Source organism: Serinus canaria, chromosome 6 (assembly GCF_022539315.1).
Source record: "Serinus canaria isolate serCan28SL12 chromosome 6, serCan2020, whole genome shotgun sequence".
Taxonomy (NCBI): Eukaryota; Metazoa; Chordata; class Aves; order Passeriformes; family Fringillidae; genus Serinus; species Serinus canaria.
The window spans coordinates 24,048,761-24,066,638 of NC_066320.1; the positions used below are offsets into that span (position 1 = coordinate 24,048,761).

The following is a 17,878-nucleotide window of genomic DNA, read 5'->3' on the forward strand; positions in this document are numbered from 1 at the left end:
GAAGGTTTGAAAGGCTTTTTGGAGGGATGGTCTAGGAGTAATTTCTGTCCTGTCCAGCAGGGTCTACCAATGTTAAAACTCCTTCTGAACAAGCTGTTGTGTCAATATTTCATGTATCAGTGTTATGCTGACATCTCAATTAGATTTCTGACTAATTGACTATGTGGCCTAAAGCTCTAGTGCTCTAATTTTAGTTGACAGGCTACTCAGTTGTACTTCGGCACTTGTTGCCTTCTTGAGGAGCTCTGCCTGGAGAGTAGGTCATTAGAACTACTCTTTAGCTGTGCCCTGTCCATCTATGAACTACTCTGTGGAGATCAGGCATTAACAAACTGAGGCTCTGGTGTGATGTGCTGAGTATGGGCTCTGGGGCAACCAAATAACACATCAGAGCTGGGTTGCTGATCTCTCAACTCTGCAATTCCAGTTCATCCAGTCCAAAGCCCCTTCTCTAAGTGAAGGACAAATATGGCAAATTTTCCATTAACCTAAACTGGATTGTCTCATCCCCAACAGCCTATTTAAATAGAAGCTACATGATCATTGGGAAGAAAGAAATGTAGGTCTGAACTGCCTAATTCAGTTTCATTATCCACCAATGAAAGGCCAATATGTCAGTGATTTCCAAACACATTTGATTGAACTCAAAGGATATTAGGGAAGGTGAAAAAGTCCTTAGTTATTTTCCCCCTTCTCATAACCCCCAGAAAAGAAAAACAAAAATTGCAAGCCTTCTAGGTTTGCTTCCCAGGAGAGATATACCAACCTACAATGAGAGTCTCTGAAGCTCTGTAAAGGGAGGCTTAGATGCACTGACAGACAGTTCCACCCAAAGCACATGTGCCTTTCTCTTCACTTCCTTGGGCCCTGCTGAAGTCAGTAAGAGATGTCAGCCACTATTCATGGGCTCTGTGTATTCCTGAATGTTCTCCAGGCTTTGCAATCTTCCATACTTTAACTGTTGTGTCTCTTCTTATTTCATCAGGTGGTAGAAATCCTTTTTAATGCTCTCAACCAGAACCTGGTCCAGTTTGAACTGAAGCCTGGTGTTGAAGTGGTTGTGTATGTTACTCAGTTAACATTAGGTGAGTGTGGAGTCACAGACACAGCTGTGGTTCTCCTGAGGCTTCAGACAGCTCCAGGAGAATCAGTCTACATCAGAGCACTCACAGTTTGGCATGTGGCACTGGGCTATGTGCCAATTGAGACATTTTGGTAGAAGCAGGAAGTGTTAAAACCAACCCATCAGGGGCATGTTCATGCTCCAGTTTGTACAAGTATAAAAAGTACCTTGTAAGAGTTCCCTGTTGATTAATTAACAAGTGCATTGGTCGTTTTCAGGTGTTTTAAAAAAACAGGTGAATGGTGTTCTGTTAAGTCCTTATTGAGCACCTGTGGAATTCAGTGGGATATTACTAAGTTTCATGGATGTTGGATCAAATCCTTATAGCAAAGGGTTTGTTACTGTTGTGACTAGCTAGGAGGCTTTGAAGGGGCAGAGTATTCAGGAAAAGACTGAGGTCTCTTGCAGGGAATATGTGCCTGAATATTGACTTCCAAAAATTAGAACTTAAATTTCAACACTACCTATCTCCATTTTTGCACAAAGTAACAAAGAATCCACTTAAGCTTTGTCAATCCCTTTACTTTAAACCAGCCTAGTGCGAAGGTCTCAGCTATTGATGAAAAGTGATGGTTACAAAGAATGTGGTGGATTTATTTTTGCCCTTACTTTTTATGACTATCCTTGCAATTGTCTGAAATGTGGGATCTTGTGCAAGTGCCCTTGCTGATAGCCTCTCTGAAAGATTGGGATTCACAGCCCACAATAACACACTTCAGCTTCTTCTCAGAGAGCCAAGAGCTGGGCTAAATCAAGGCTCATGACCTTTCCTACAGGTAATGTGTCTTTTTACCTTCACTCTCTGCTCCTTTGGAATGTGAGTCAGATGCTAATAGGAGTAGCCTGAAATTGATTAATTTGCAAAACTGGGAATGTGATAGAATGTCTGAAGTCTCCAGGTGGCTGGAATTCTCCAGAATCTGACTTGTTTCTAGCAAGGCACTGCATTTAAATTATGTTTTGCAGCTATTCTTGCCCCCTCTTCAGTGCAGGTGCTGCATTTATTTCATGACCATTTCCATAGTGTTTTGACTTGGGTGAAATGACAGTCGTTCCCACAAAAAGAGCCAGAAGTATTGGCAGCAGAATACTGGCAGGATCAGACTCTTAGGTGTGGAAGTTTGACAGTGAAATCAGAACTGGGTCTATTTGCATGACTTTGTCCCTATCTTGAGGGTGATGGAAAAAGAATAGAGAATAGAAAACCACCAAAGCCAAATATTTATGCAAAATGAGAAACACTCAGCTGCTACTTATAATCATTTGTGCATCATTAGAGACTTCTCATCAGACACTTGATCTCAGCACAGTGCTCAGGCCATTAAGATGGTGTGCTCTGATGAGCTCTTGGAATAGCTGCATAAACAAGGTATAGGGATATACTGTATTTAGCCAGCCAAAATGTCAAGGGTCAAATTCTCCAAAATACTTTAATGTATTGTGTGATTGAATTCAGGATTATTGCTTTGGTCTCCTCCACATTATGAAAACTGACTCAGTATAAAAGTCTTTAAGGTCTGTACAAGGATGGACCTTGAGGTTTGTCACAAGAGAGATAGATGAATATCCTTGGAAGATGGGAGTTGTGCTGTTCATTGATGCTCTAAGGTATCTTCTCTGAAGGGGAATAGATATGCATTAAGCCATGCTTCATAAAATTCATTTCCACTCTAGTACCTGGAAAAACCTGAAAAGTAATAGCCCAGAGTGTTAATACAGGAGTGATTGGGCATTCAGCTGAGCGTGGCTTGCTGTGCCTTTTCACTCAGGGATGTTAGACTGCCCTGTCTTGAAAAAGGGCCTTGGCTTCTGAAGGACGAGTGAACCAATTTGTTTCCTACTGATTGGTCTTGCCAAAACCAGCATGCACCATGCAGTTGTGATAAAGCAGATGTGACAAAGACAGAGTTGAGCTCAGCTCTTGGTACTTAATGTGTTTCCTTGTAATATCCCTCAAGTGTGATGCTTTGCCTTTCCTCCTGCAGCACCACTTGTGGATTCCAGCTCCAGTCACAGCAGTTCAGCCATGCTGATGTTGTTGTCAGTGGTGTTTGTGGGCTTGGCTGTTTTTTTAATCTACAAATTCAAGAGGTAAGTTGGAAAATGTGGGATGGGAGGAAGAGACTCTGGGTGGTTTACAGGAAACCTAGGCAGAGCTGTGCCTGAATTGTAAATGAAGAGTGAACTATGTTGGGCATCAGGCTTCGATGAATGTAGCTCCCTATTTCTGATACTTACAGAGGAAACCATCTACTGCTGTTTCACCACAAAGCTGGTGCTCCAAAACTTCACCAAGAGCTCAGACATCATCTTCTGCTTCAGCAGATGTGTTTAAACCACAGACCAGAAATGGGAACCTTTGTGCTCACTGAGTACTGAGATGCACAAAGCAAGCTTAGTCAAAAACCACATGATGGATGATTTCACAGAGTCTATACCCACCTGCCCAGCTGCCTTAGTGCAGCAGCATCTCATTTGTATCTTGTAAAGTGAATAGGTTAAGCTTGCAGAGGAACAGGTGTGTTTATGTTAAAGGTGGGAGACTCAAAGCCAGAAAAATTTGTGTAAAGCACCAAAATGCCTTTGGGAATATGTGCTGAGATTTACCTTGACAGATGTTAATATAAACCTTTTGCTTCTAGACAGCAGGCAGGACCAGGTCTGGCCTGTGGCACTTGGCTGCTGCAAGCTGTGAAACAAACTATGTTAAGATAAGAATGGCCTGTTTGCTGAAGGCCTGCTTTATGAAGATATATTTTAGGCAGATGGAGCTCCTTAGGAGGAACTTTGCATTCAGTACAGTACTTACAGTATGAAATGGTCTGTGTGCCTAGATCCCAACCAGCGCCCAAATACTGTGTTAGAAACATAAGCTGAGTATGACTTAAAATTGAATAAATGAAACTTTCTGGACATAGTAATTTTTCTAAATGAAAAACTAGCACTTTTCCTGTCCAGATTCCAGTTAAATGTTGCTTTCTCCAGCTTTTCTGCTCCCCAGCATAAGGCTAATATTCCCTTAGGATGTTAGTGGGTTGCAAACAATATTAAAAATTAAATTATATGATAAGACAGGCATCTATCCTAATCTCCATGTTTAAAGTTTCCCTCCTTGCTAACATCTTGCATTAACCATTGCTCTAATCAGTGAGTGGCACTCCTTGTAGTGCTTGATCCTGTGCACACTGCTAAATGTTATCAAGCTCCCACTGACTTCAGTGGCCCAGGACAACTTCCAGGCAAAGCTTTTGTGTGACTGCTCAAAAGCAGATTTCAAGGCCTTCAGCACAACCTCCTTTTGCAGCCTGAAATCCTTTCTCTGCTTCTGTGAGGTGACTACAGCTTCCCAGGGGAATGGGATTTGTTTAAGGCACCGATTTAATAGTGTGCTGGGGAGGCAGCTGATGATTACTCTCACACCCAGACGTAGGATGAGGAAGGCAAAGTCTTCCTGGGAGATGTGACGAGCTGTAGGTACAGCCCTGAGTGAGACATGCTTTCCCTTGTGTCTTGGTGAGATGGTTTCCTGGGTTTGGCCTGATGTCCTTGGCTCTGTGGCCAGCAGTCACCCCTGCTGTGGTTACCACTAGCAGTTGAAGAAGGGTCTTTATATTCCAGCTGCCAGAAAACAGCGAGGAGCTTGTTAATGCACTTTGCTCTGGCACTCTCTGGGTCATTTTCTGCTACTACAGCTCATAAATCTGACTCTTGTACTACTTAAGCACCCTGAGCTTTGAGTATAGCAGCCATCAGCCTTCTATTACGCTCTAGGGCTATGGAGACCCTGCCTTGTTAAAATCTGTCTGAAAGTTGATTATATGACAAATTGGGAGTAAAGAGGAAGGTGGTCAAAGCATCAGTTTTGCTTAGTCCAAAAGCTTATTAACTGGCTATCCCCTCTTATCTCTCTGTCCCAAAGGGGAAAAACACAGATCAAATTGACAAAGTTTAGGATAAGTCATATACACAGAGTGTTCTCAACTTAATTTTTCAGAAAAGAAAGCAACTTTTCAGCTCTGTCTAAAACCCCTGGCTCAGTGGAGCATGCAGTGATTCTTAATGGAAAAAGGGGAGCAAACCCAAAAGCTTTCCTGTGGCTCTGGGTGATGCAGAGGTCCATTAGCCACATGTACTTCTCTGATTATTGGTGGTCCCAGCCTGAATACTGAACTTCTGCTTACAGGGAAAGGTGATGGGAGAGCATAGGCTGACATGAGTTTTTAATCCTACAAATTCATAGATTTGGTACTTTGCTGGTTTGCACACAGACTCCTTATTATGAGTCCATCTCAGCAGGCATGTTAAACACTGCTGCCAGAGAGATGCTTATTGAGGAGGTCCCAGTGGAAAAGGAAGGAAGAAGGGAAAACTGTGGAAATAATCTGTAAAAAGTTGTTTCTTTTCTGGAAGATTGAGCATATATCAGTCAATACTGTGTGTGTGAGGGCTGAGCAGTGGTGGGGCTGTGGGGCAGCCCATGTGTGTGTCCTGGGACAGCAGTGCAGGACTGCGTGCTTGTGTGTGCTCAGAGTGATGTGCTTGTGGCCACCTGTGTCTGTGCTAGCAGGCACAGCAGGATTAGGATTTGGGTATGCATACACATATGTACAGGGATCTCAGTTTCTTTTTTCCCTAACTCTCTGAAGTTCCTTGGCTCTCTGCCTCACAATTCTAAAGAGCTTTTCTCACCTTTCCACACGAAGCTCAGAGATGATCACTGCTCTGCTATTGCACTGTTTGGAAGTAGAACTAAGTCTTCCACTATCTCCAGGCATGTTCTCATGTCTCTCTACACCTCCAGACAAGTTCTGGGCACTTAGATCCTATGGGAATGCATTAGTTCTCACTCATTTCCCATGGAGTTCCTATATTTTCTGGTGATTTATGGCATATTTAAACATTAGAAGGTAGGAGAAAGGGAGAAGATCATGAAGTTTGTCATCTGCTGCTAAACATCCCAAATATGTCCTGGCTTGATGCTGGTTAAGAACAGAATGCTAAATCAAGCCAATAGCACAAGTTGGTTGAGGCCAGAACTTCACTGGAGTAAAATCAGCATAGATCTATTGAATTCATGAGAGCTGAGTCAATTTCCACTGTTTTCAGTCTCTGACATATCCAACAGCAGATAGATCAGCATCAAGTTGATCATATAGAATATGGAACTTTATATTACTTCTTTTGAACACATATTCTTTCTCTCTCACTCCTGTGTGCTTTAAGGAACTCAAAATACTCTCCAAATTTTCCTTTTTGGAGCAGTGTGAACTGCATGGCACAAGGACTTTTTAAGAGCCTTAGGAAAAACAGTCAACTTCCAAGAGGCAATGCAGATAATCCTGGCAACCTCCATGATGCTTAGCACATTCCTTTTCAGGTTTCTCATTTAAACTTGCATTCCTCCAGGGATTACTACCTGTCTGTCTAGGCTTGTATAATCTGCCTACCTGACTGACTCTCAAGGATATCATTCTAGCAGGCCAAGGTAACTTTGCCTGGGAGAAGGAGGAAGAAATAATCCCTTCACTTCCTTGGCTTCCTGAGCAGCAAGGCAAAATACATCCCTGGAAACTTGCATGATCCATAGCATGACAAACTGGTTTTTGCAATGGAATGGTAACAAATAGACTTTGGATGGGTGTTATGAGGTCCAAATCCTTCCTGACTCTGAGGCAGGAGCAATTCTTTATAACTCTTTCAGATGTGGCAATTTCTTCTGAATCAGTGAGGGCCTGTCAGCAGCAGCAAGCCCTGCAAATTTTTGCTCAGTTGATACTAGTGCCAAATTGATTTTTACTTTTGGTTCCAATGCAACCCTGATCATACAATAAATACTGAGAGAGTTGACAATTGCAGCTGATTGTACTTAGTTAATTGCTGCTGTCTGAGCTGAGTGCTGTGTCCACTGTGTGCACAGTTTAAAAGGGCAGAACATTGAAGTTTGCAGCTGAGGGAGACTTTGTGCACATGATATGAAGGCAGTGGCCTGAGATTTGGTGTACCTTTGGCTGCTGGTGGAATTAGTGGATGCTAAGGGCACTTTCAGAGATGAACATCTATGTGGTACTTTCACCTTTCTGAGAGCTCATAATTTGCGTCCCTACCGGCGCTGCATTTCTGGGATTGGTCTCAGATTAGTTTGTCTCATTAATAAATGACATGCTGAGGATCCCTGTGTTCCAAACCATAACCTCTCATTTTCCTTTCCTGTGCAGGAAAATCCCTTGGATTAACATCTATGCCCAAGTTCAGCATGACAAGGAGCAGGAAATGATTGGCTCTGTCAGCCAAAGTGAAAATGCCCCCAAAATCACCCTGAGTGAGTTCACAGACCCTGAGGAGCTGATGGACAAAGAGCTGGACACACGAGTGATGGGTGAGAGACAGCTCTCAGCTGAGTTTTGTTTCAAAGTCTGGGTGAAGATTTTGGTCTTTTGAGTATTAGGAGAGGCAGTAACTGTGGCCCTAGGTAAAAGCTGAGTCCTGAGGCACTGGGGTAGGGAGTAAATCTCTCTCAGCAACAGGGATAATGGAGTTTCCCTTTAGTTTTTCAGCTTTTCCCAGGGTAGGAACTTGTCTCCAGCAGTAGGTATAAAGAAGTTATTAATGGCTGTGGCTCACACCTATTCCTGCTCATGACCCTGCCTCTCTTGTAGAGGAGTGCCAAATTCCCTGCACCCTCAGAAGAAGGAGCTGAGCCAGGCTCACACTGTTGGTGTGCTGTGATTACAAGCAAATATGTCCTTAATAGCTAAATGAGTTTACTGCTGGTCAGCTGAGCTGTAGTAATTGAGTTTTCTGCATGCTCCCTCCTTATTGCAAATACATACAAGAAAGTGCTATGTTTAAGCATCTTTTCTGTCTTTACACTTACACTACCACATCCTAAAGAGTAAGAAGCAATATAGACCAAACTGTTGAAGCCACTGCACTGATTTTCTTCTCCATTTTCTCCTCCACAGGAAGCATCTCAACAATTGCCAACAGTGAAAGCACAAAGGAAATCCCCAACTGCACTAGTGTTTAATACTGAGAATCCACTTGGTCTACAACATTTCTGAATTTTTATTTGTAATTATTATTGTTATAATTATTATTATTATTATGAAAAAAAGAAAGAGTTATATGTCATTATTATCATTTGGGAGGGAATGGGGTGGGCTTTTTGTGTTTACCAGGGCTGCATTCATAAATAGCAGAAGTTCTTCATATTTAGGGAATACACATCAGATTAGAAATAAAAAGCAAAGAATGAGTCAAGTGTGCAATGAGATTTGAATGCCAACTTCCTGTTACATACAGAATGGGAATTAAGTATTCAAATCCAACAGATAGGTGTCGTACCTTAGGCAACATGTAAGTAAATTGTCCCTTTTCAGCCCTTTTCAGAATAAGTCACGAATCAGCTGCTTCATCCTGCCAGAGGGTTCAGACTGGGTTGTTGGACCAGGCTCTGCAACATGCCAACATCCCTCGCTTTCCAGTGACATGCATGTCTCAGCTTTTTGCAGGATCTTGCCTCTTCTAATTGCTTTTAATTTCAGTCACCCTCTGGCACTGCTGACTGCTGAGAAAGGAAAAGACAGAATCAGAGCAAACCCACACGTCAGTGTTCCTTGGACCACAGACTGGCTGGAGGGGACAGCACCACAAGCAGTGGAGGAGCCAGCCTGGGTTTATGAATGCAGCCCGAACCCTGTGCATGTGAATAGCGAGGATGCCGAAGGCCTACTGTAGATAATTACCATGTACATAGCTTTTTATTTCTTGGGAAATAATTTAATGTTTAGTAAAAGAAGATATGTTTAAAAGAAAACCTGAACCACACACACACACGCACGCCCACGTGCACACAAACACACACACACACACCACGTACACGCCAGCCAAACAAGGACCCTGGTGAGCACTTGAGTCACACTTTGGTTCCAAGTGTGTTCCAGTTGTCTGTCATATTTCAATCTGCCACTGCTCTCTATAAAGAGAGTAGTTTATTTCTCTATATATAACTGCAAGCCTTTTTTTACATATATGTATATATATATGGTGTCATTTCCTGTGATGGAGCAGAAAAAGATATTAGCAGCCAGACTATGAGCCTGTCATAAATATTTTAATGATGTTTATCATCTATTCATCCTTGTCACTTTTACCCACTTCTGAGAATGATCTTAGTGGCATCTGTTAGTGAAAATGAGGAAAAGAATCCTGAAATGTTATCACCATCTCTGTGTAGGTAAATATCAGTGGCCTTGCCATAGCCAGCACAACCTCAGCTCAGCAGTGGGGCAGGTTGCAGTAGCTTTATTCCCAGGGGGCAGTCATGCTTTTTGCAGTTCAGCTGATGAAGTGAAGTGCTATTTAGGATGTGTAAGAGTAGTAAATTTTGGCTGAACATGATGCATGCAATTAGGGACTGCTCTTTGGAGAGGGCAGTGGAGGGTCAGACCTGCATCAATGAGCTGTGAAAGGTTCTTTCTTGTGAGTGCTGCAGAATGGCAGCTTCCAGCTAAGAGTGGGGGTTTCTACATGGTGGGTTGGTGTTTTCTGATCAGAACAGGGAGGGTAATGAGGAAAGGTATTGAAAAAGCTCTTCAGAAATTTTTTACTACACTGAACCGAGGATATCCCTATGAAGAGGTGGAGTTTTGGGGCAAGAGGTTGACTTAGTGGTGAGTTACTTTTTATCCATTTTTCTTGAGTGGATGATGTCCAAAATGAACCTAATTCTGCAGAGTATTGTCTTGTAGGACCCAGCAGGAGGGAAAGGAAGACTGGGGGCATGTCTGGGAAGATGCTCTAGTCTTTGTGTGCTAACAGGAGGCAGCAGATGACAATGCTTGTTATCATTTCTTAGGATCTGGGTACAGATTCTTGAATATACTTGGGCTGAAATGAGGAGGTGGCTGGAATTTGGGTGTTACCTGCTATTTCTCTGCATTGCAACAGGCCAGTGGGCTAAAAAACCAGCCTCAGCCACATGTGTTCACTCTGTTAGTGGGCTGGAATGTTTTTCAAAGGTTAAAATCCTGGTGGCTCTGCAGGTGGAGAGAAAAGTGGTTAAACACAATTTTGTAAAACTTAGGAAGTGTTTCAAGATTAAAATTGTAAAACTAAAAAATAAGGAAAAAGTTTTTCTTGAGAAGTACTAAAACTAAATATTCTCAGTTATTTTCAGTCAGATTTGTGGATTTTTTTTTTCTGTTGATTTAAAAATATTTCTATTCTGTTTTCCCCCTCACTTTCCTGCTCTGGTTTCTAATACAAGGTGAAGAGCGATGGCTGTGTTATTCTGTTTAACCTTGGTTTCCATCCATCACAAGTGCATAAGCTGTTGCATTACTGTCTCTGTTCTGCTGAAACTCCTCAGTAGTTTACAGTAATGGCCCAGTCTGGTGATAAGACTGTTAGCACAAGGCCATAGCTTCCCATTTAGGTAGAGGTGGGAGGGATGTGCATAAACAATGGTCCCATGGGCTTTGAGCTAAAGCGTGGGCTGATCTCAGTCTTTGCTGATCATTAGGATTTGAGGTACTGCTGTGGTGAGCTGCTGCAGAGAGCTGAATGTAAAATACTCAGTATTTTTTGTATTAACTTTTCCTCTATAAACCATGAGGCAAAGTGATGATTTGCATTGTTGTTTGGAATTTTATAGGTTTTTCATGGGCTTCATCTCATGTCATTTTAACAAGAAAGGTAGAGGATTACAATTTTCGTAATTCTTAATTTCTTTTCACTTTTTTTTACATTTTATTCCTTTACACTTTTAAAAATTTCTGTTAATTGTCTCAAATGGAGAAAGAAAGAAGGAAAAATTTGGAATAAATTGTTGAAAAAATGGAAAAAATTTCACTTCTCAAAAAGAAATTTAATCTCAGTGAAGGCTGAGAAATTTCTGAATGACAGTTTTGGAGAAACATCTGTCTAGAAAGTAATTTTCCATCCAAAGTGATCCTAAAGTATCCTAGAAGGCAAACAAGAAAAATTCATGAAGCCAAAACTGCATGTCAGAAAAGCCTGACTGATTCTTATGTTTGCTAAAATTTCCTCTTCCATAACACTTGGTGGGTGTCACTGCCTCTCAGTGCAGTTTGTCACACGCTGTCAGGACCAGGCTGTGGGCTCCAGGCACATCCCAAGGTGTGCATGGCACCACATTTACCAGGTCATTCCTGCTTCTTCAGGGCAGGTCATGGCTGATGGCAGCTGGAGAAAGCTGGGGTTCATGACTGAAATCTGCTCCTTTAGAATCCAAGAAGGTGATTTCTGCATTCCTGTCTGTCCATGGGACCTCTGGACTGGGCAGCCAAACTCTTCACCGTTTGAAAGTTCTGAGCTGCAGTGTTAGCACAGGCTGGAGTATTGGCCACTTTTATTTGTCTTGCTGGGAAATAACAATTTGGGGGTGTCATTAGGGGTTTTTTTCCCTGCAAGTTTTACCCCTGAGGGAAATGTAGTAGAAATCCTTGGAGCTGTAGATTATTATTTACCTGAATAATGAGGGAAAAAGGAATGGCATCAATGGAACATAAATAGCTCACACACTGTAATTATGTAAAAAGAGGAAATGAAAAAGAGAGAGGCAGAGAGCAAGAGACTGGGTCAGTGCCCTCTATCACTGCCAGCCTTTCCCCCATGATGGATTAGCTGTAATTTAGGAATAATGCATGAGATCTGGAGACTAGATGCAGCTTCTGGTTCTGTGTGGCTGACAGTCTGATATAAAATGAACTTTTATTTATTTTAACCAGTACTCAAGAACCCTAACCCTAAACCTGGAAGGATCAGAGGTGAGACCAGAGTGACAGGGGGCTACAGAGTGTTTCAGACACAGTTGCCATCAATGAGAGCATGTGTAGGAAGCGTGCATTTTCTTCTGGACTAAACTTTGGTTTCACAGATGTACAAAGATGTCCTGATGTCCTGTTCTCCTCCCTTTCCCTTCAATCAGCTCCCACACATATTCCAGGTCTAATGAACCGAACCAGAATCCTCACATTCTTTCTGATGGTGTTGGACAGTGCATTAAACCCAAACCACCACCATGGTTTCAGAGGATTAAATGAGACAGACAATTGCAATACCTGTATTGAACACAGTAATACAACTGCATGAGTCATATATATACATATATATATATACTGTTCTTGGTTTTATTGTTCCATTTGAATATTTCTACTGTAAAAAAAGGCAGTGGTTTTGAAATTGTTGAAAATAAATGTATTTTTGTACATCAGAGTTACCCCTGGCTGCTTTTTCAATCCTTGTTCTTTTTAGATTTCCTTTTGGCAAAGTCTTCTTTCTGTTCTGAATTTCCCTTGCCATATTTATCCCTCCAACTCTGTTGTTCAGGGTCATGCATGCACATGGAGTGTCAACAGAGAAATGTTCTAAGGCAAGACTTTTAAGATAAAGAGAAAACAACTACCTCTCTTTCCTTCTTAGTGCTCCTCTGCAAAAATAATTATCTTCTTACCTTTCCATTCTACAGGCTGATTCTCTTTGGAGCCTTGGAGGTGAATAGGAGGGGAGAACACTCTGCTTGTAGAAGCACAACCCCATAAATCCCATGCTCTCTCCTGTCTGATTTTAGCTTGTAAGAGACTGTAAAGGAAGTGCCAATTTGGGGGAAAACAAAGAAAAAAAGGAAAGTTTATTCACTCCTTGGCACAAGAGACTGTTGAAAAACAGAAAAGAGCATGGAAATATGTCTCTGGATATGTATCAGCCATCTCCACCCATGCACATGCATGCATGCCCCGTTCTCCCTCCTTTCCTTTAGGTCTGAGGTCCATAAACTGCAATGGTTTCTGTTTTTCCTTATTGTCAGAAAGCTGAGAAAGGCAGTGAAGGACTGGGTTGGCCATCCCTTTGTGATGTATGAGATGCTTTCAGCATTGCAGAAGACCTCTCAGCTTTTGAATATTTGTGTCTGTCCCTCTTTGCAGCAATGATTGTGTAAGACTTGTGTTCATGGGATCCTGAACTACAAGGTATGGACAGACAAGCACAAAGGATGAAGTTGCCATGGCTTAACAAGCCACCACTGAGACCCAGTGCTCAACTGTTCAGAAACCCAGTTGAGTGCAGTTGTGGAGTCAAGTGCAGGCACTTAAACTTCATCACCCAGAAACATGAGCAGTAGCTCAATCTTTGCCTGAATCCAGCTGGTATTTTCCGTGATGGATGGACCTCTTGTTCCCTTTATTAAGGGCAGTGTAAGCATTGTTTACTACATTTTGAAATTGTCATGGTTGTGCCAAATACCCCTCTATCAGGGACCTGGTGCTCCTCAGGAAAATGCATCATAGCTGCTCCTGGAGTCAGCTCCTCACTGTCTTGTTTCACACACTTCAACAGACTGAGGCTCTGCTTAGCTGACTTTGCCTTCTTTGCCTGGGTCTTCCCTTTCCCTTGGCCCTCTCCCCAGTGGAGTACTCTGATTATTAAGGACTATCAAAGCCCCATTGCATTACTGACATATTATTGTAATACATCACTTGAGTGCTGGTCTGCTGTTGTATGTCATGGTGCTACCTCAGGGAAATGGCAGGTGACAGGAGCCCCAGACCCAGAGACAGATCACTTTTCTAAGCTTCATGGCCTGCTTTTTTTTTTTTTTTTTTTTTTTTGCCAAAGCCAGCAAATAAAGGCAAGGAAAGCAGTATTGGACTGCTGCCATTAAGCTTTCAAAACCTTTAAATATATTTATCTCTACATTTTTCCCTTGACCCTGAAACATTAATTAAACAAATTTGCTGATGTTTCTATATGAGACCGTAGAGATGAGTTTATTTTGGGTCATGGAAGAAAGAACAATTGCTCACTAGGAACTGTTTCAAACATGTCTGTGAGAGAGCCGAAAAGAAAGATTTGTCTTTGCAAAACAAAAAATAATTTGTTCCTGAATGCCAAAAAAATTATTGGTAGTAGGTCAATTGACTGTATTTTAAATGTAGTTGTGCAGGTAGAGGTAGGACTGAAGGCAGTTGTGCTGTTGGTGTTGGGATTTTACCCTTGATAAATATAAAAAGATTTGTTTTAAAATTGCTTTATGTTGGTTCTACCTGTTCAGGCCCCCTGATATCAGTGAATTTAGTCTTGATTTACACCAGTTTGAGCTCTCACATTAAGAGGAGTTACATGCAAACTTCAAGGACGGAATAAATCCTTTTTAATGCCTTATTGTGAATGTCAAGCAGTTTTCAGACCAAAATTTAGGGGAGATTTTAATACTACTGCTAATAAAAAATCCCATACAGGGATGTAGTTGGAAGGAAGGAGTAGCATGTTTATTAAATTAAACAGAAATGTTATGATGATGTATGTTTTTAAAATCTTGTGTTGGCTCCATGAACCTGAATGGTAAAAAGGAGAGCAAAACTGGAAACCAGATGTGAAGCAGAGTGAGGAAGAAGAGAGGGAGACCAGGCTGGCTGGGATCCCGTGGCTGACCAGAAGGCACAGTGAAAGGCACATTGTTGGTTAATCATTAAAGACTTCAGCACAGGAAGTTTCTAAAATCCCAGGCTGGATCAACTGAATCAATAGAAGATGTAGCACATTTGGGCCATATAAGATGGAGTCATCTCTGCTTCCACCTCCTGATGCTCAGCATTGAAATTCAAATTTTAAGCAAGAGATTCCCTGCTGAAGTCCCAGTGTTGAGCACTGAGGATCCTGATAAAGCAGTGTTGGGTGAGTGAGGGCTCAAGAAGAATTTGTTGGCCAACTTCAAAGCTCAGCTTAGGGTTGCATGTGATTTTATTCAATGGGTTGGGTGGTTGCTGTGAAGAAGAAGAAGCTCCTGATGTGGGTTGTAAGGAAAATGGACCTGAAGAAGTCAGTAGGGAAAGGGAAGGAAGATGGATGACAAAATACTGCAGTATTTCTCAGTTCATGGGACACAATCCTCCTTCATGGATATTAATTTGTCCCTATGCTGGGTGAAGCAATGAGTTAAAATCCTTGGCTGGGAGGGGAGACAAGGACAAGCCCTACAGGGAGTTGTGTGAATGGGCCATCAAGAACTGACTAAGGCAATTCTCTGGGCTAGGACAAGGGGTGTAGCTACCTTTCCTTGTCTTTTTGAAATGAGCATTCCCTGAAGAGACCCTCAGAATAACCAGGGACAGTAGAGAAATTTTAATGAGTTCAAGGGATGGTGAAAATACATGCGAGATAATCTGACAAGCTAGATAAGTCAAAGTCAGCCTGGGGAGCATCTGCTGCTGCTGTATCTGGAAATATCTGGGTGCACTTACAGTGCCCCAACATGTACATACCCCTCATTCCAGAGTGGTTCTGGATCTCATGAGAGTCCACAAGGATGGAGAAAGACTGAGACCAACAACATGCACACAGAAAGGCTTCTCTTCCCTCAGCAGCCCTCCACAGCATGCATGTGCTGACGGGTGTGTGGCTTATTGCAAGCAAGTTTGAAAGTCTGAATCCATTCGTGGCTCTGGACCTTACTGCCTAATAATATCAGCTACACATGGAATACTCTAAGGTACTGTTAGAAAAACCTGGGAGACTATGGTTTTAATTTTTTTTTTTTTTAACCTTGAAATGTTCCTGTCAGTTCCAGTCTACAGGCTGTTAGAGATCTGAGCTGAACTGTAAGATGCTGAGGGACTTTCCCCATTCCTCCTCTTTTTTTTTTTTTTTTTTTTTTTTTTTTGGGTAAAACTTCCCTTCCTTTTGTAGGTTATGCAGAAAGGTCTCAGCATAAGCTTAAACCCCACTTTCTACTTTCACCCACTGCACTTTGGGACTATGAATAATTTACAATATGTATAATATTTACTGTGTGAACAATTTGTCCATTTCTAAAAGGAAAAGTCACAGAAAGGGCAAGCACATGGCTTTTGTCCTGTGTCTTTGGTGCAGGGGAGCCTGGAGATACTGTTGGCCTCAATGGGCACTTTTCCCCTGGATCTGTCATGAACTCCTGCAGACCTTGGGGCACACCCTCACTCTGCACAAACACTCACAAACATGCCACAGCCCCTATAATTTACCAGCAGAGGGGGGGGATTGAAGAACAGCTGCAAATTACCTATCAATTCAAAATACTTTCATCAGCCTTGAAACATAAAGTGATCCTGAGTAGTAGGAGGGAATTGAACTTATTTATATATTTGCTTCACTGATGAATTTTTGACGACAATTTTTGAATTTTTTATTTGGAGAACAAGATGTGAAGACAATGCAGAGTCTAAGCGAATTAGGGCAGACTATGCCAGGCTGAGAACCAAATTCCTGCACATCAGTCTGGTAGAAGTTTCTGGGCTTAGGAACTTCTAAATCAGTCCAGGGCTGCTCTGTGGGGATATAGAGCAAGAGGGAACTGAAGAAAAGGTCAAGTTCCTTACTTAAGTGGCTATTTGGACTTAAACCACTAGCCTAAGGTCCTGCATTAGTTTCTGTTTTGGGCTAAGGTGGGTGTCTGCATGCAGTTAAACTCCATCATGTCTGAATCCTAATTTCCATTTATAGCTGCTGCACACCAACAGTCTGCAGACTGGGCTGGACTTTCCCCAGAGACCATATGGGTTACATTAGGAACTCTGGCTGTAGGAGAGCCTAGAAAGGACATCTGGACTGGAAGGGGTGAAAGAGTGTAAGTAGATGCAATAGGCTTTAAAACAATGCTGAGGGTCCACTCAGCCCAGAAAGGTGCTGGGTTTTGGTTTGTTGATTTTCTTAGATGGTAAAAGTCTGCCTCTGGTTTTCAAATAATTACCAGCTCATCAGGAATGCTGGCTTCAGAAGTTATTACTATGTTTCAACAGATGTTCAACCAGTCAGATTATTTAATTAACTTCATGCTCTTTAACCTCATAAATCTGTGAAAGCTGTGACAAGGAAAAGGAAAATGAATTCATGAAAATAAATCAATACCCTAGACCTCAATATAGCCTGAAAAATTTTGATCCAAGCACCACTGAAAAGTTTGGGGAGCGAATGGAATGCTTGTCTTTGGGCTATAAATCACATGTGAGCACAGTTTTAGAGGGAAATGCCCTGGATTCTCAGCACAGCATTCTTGGAAAGTGGGAAAGCTTTTACGCACAAAAAGCCTTTGTGTGTAGGGAACTGGTTTGGCATAGGAGAAAACTTGCATGTGGCCCCTACCTCTAACACTGACTTAAGATGTGACTGTCAGAAACTCTGGTTTTCCTTGTCCTCCTTAAACAGTGGAAATGTTGTCTCAAGCACAGCCCAACCCTAAGGATATTTCTCAAAATAGAGAGGGTCATCATTTCAGACACTATTTGGAAGAAAACCTCCTCTGCCTCCTGTTCACCAGGATGCTTTGGGAGACTGGCTCCCTGATTTCCTCACCTCTGTTACCTCCTTAGCTTGGGTAATAGCAGTATCACTCCTTCTGTTACACTAAAAGCCTTTTTATGTGTTTTTGAAGTGGATGGATTGATAGATAGCTTAGGAACCTGCCAACATATCTGCAGAGCCCAAGGCCACCCTAGCCAGTGAAGAGAGAACATTAAGAGACAATTTGTTTGCTTCACTCACCATGGTTCATCTGTAGTACTTGGAGCTGCTGCAGACAACAAAGTTAGTGCTCAATATGTGTGAGTCTGACTTTGGAAATGATCCTCTTCTGTTCAGTTTCAGGCCTTTCACTGAGCAAATTTTTCTATTGCATGGCAAGAGCCAGCCATGGCCAAGATCCTGGACCAGCAGGTAGACTGGTGCCTCTGCATTTACTGCACTCATACTTTGTGTGAT

The 17,878-nt window shown here is 42.1% G+C and overlaps 1 protein-coding gene across 1 annotated transcript in view; it reads left to right on the plus strand.

Annotated features, from left to right (window-relative positions):
- The window catches only part of SORCS3 (sortilin related VPS10 domain containing receptor 3), a 263,400-nt gene extending 252,490 nt beyond the window's left edge, over nt 1–10,910 (plus strand). Inside the window, exons 24-27 of the mRNA XM_030241406.2 lie at nt 986–1,085; nt 3,109–3,214; nt 7,339–7,499; nt 8,086–10,910. Of these exons, the coding sequence (XP_030097266.2) occupies nt 986–1,085; nt 3,109–3,214; nt 7,339–7,499; nt 8,086–8,150 (432 nt within the window). The 3' untranslated portion in view covers nt 8,151–10,910. The remainder of the gene's footprint in view (nt 1–985; nt 1,086–3,108; nt 3,215–7,338; nt 7,500–8,085) is intronic.
- Nucleotides 10,911–17,878: the final 6,968 nt, after the last annotated feature.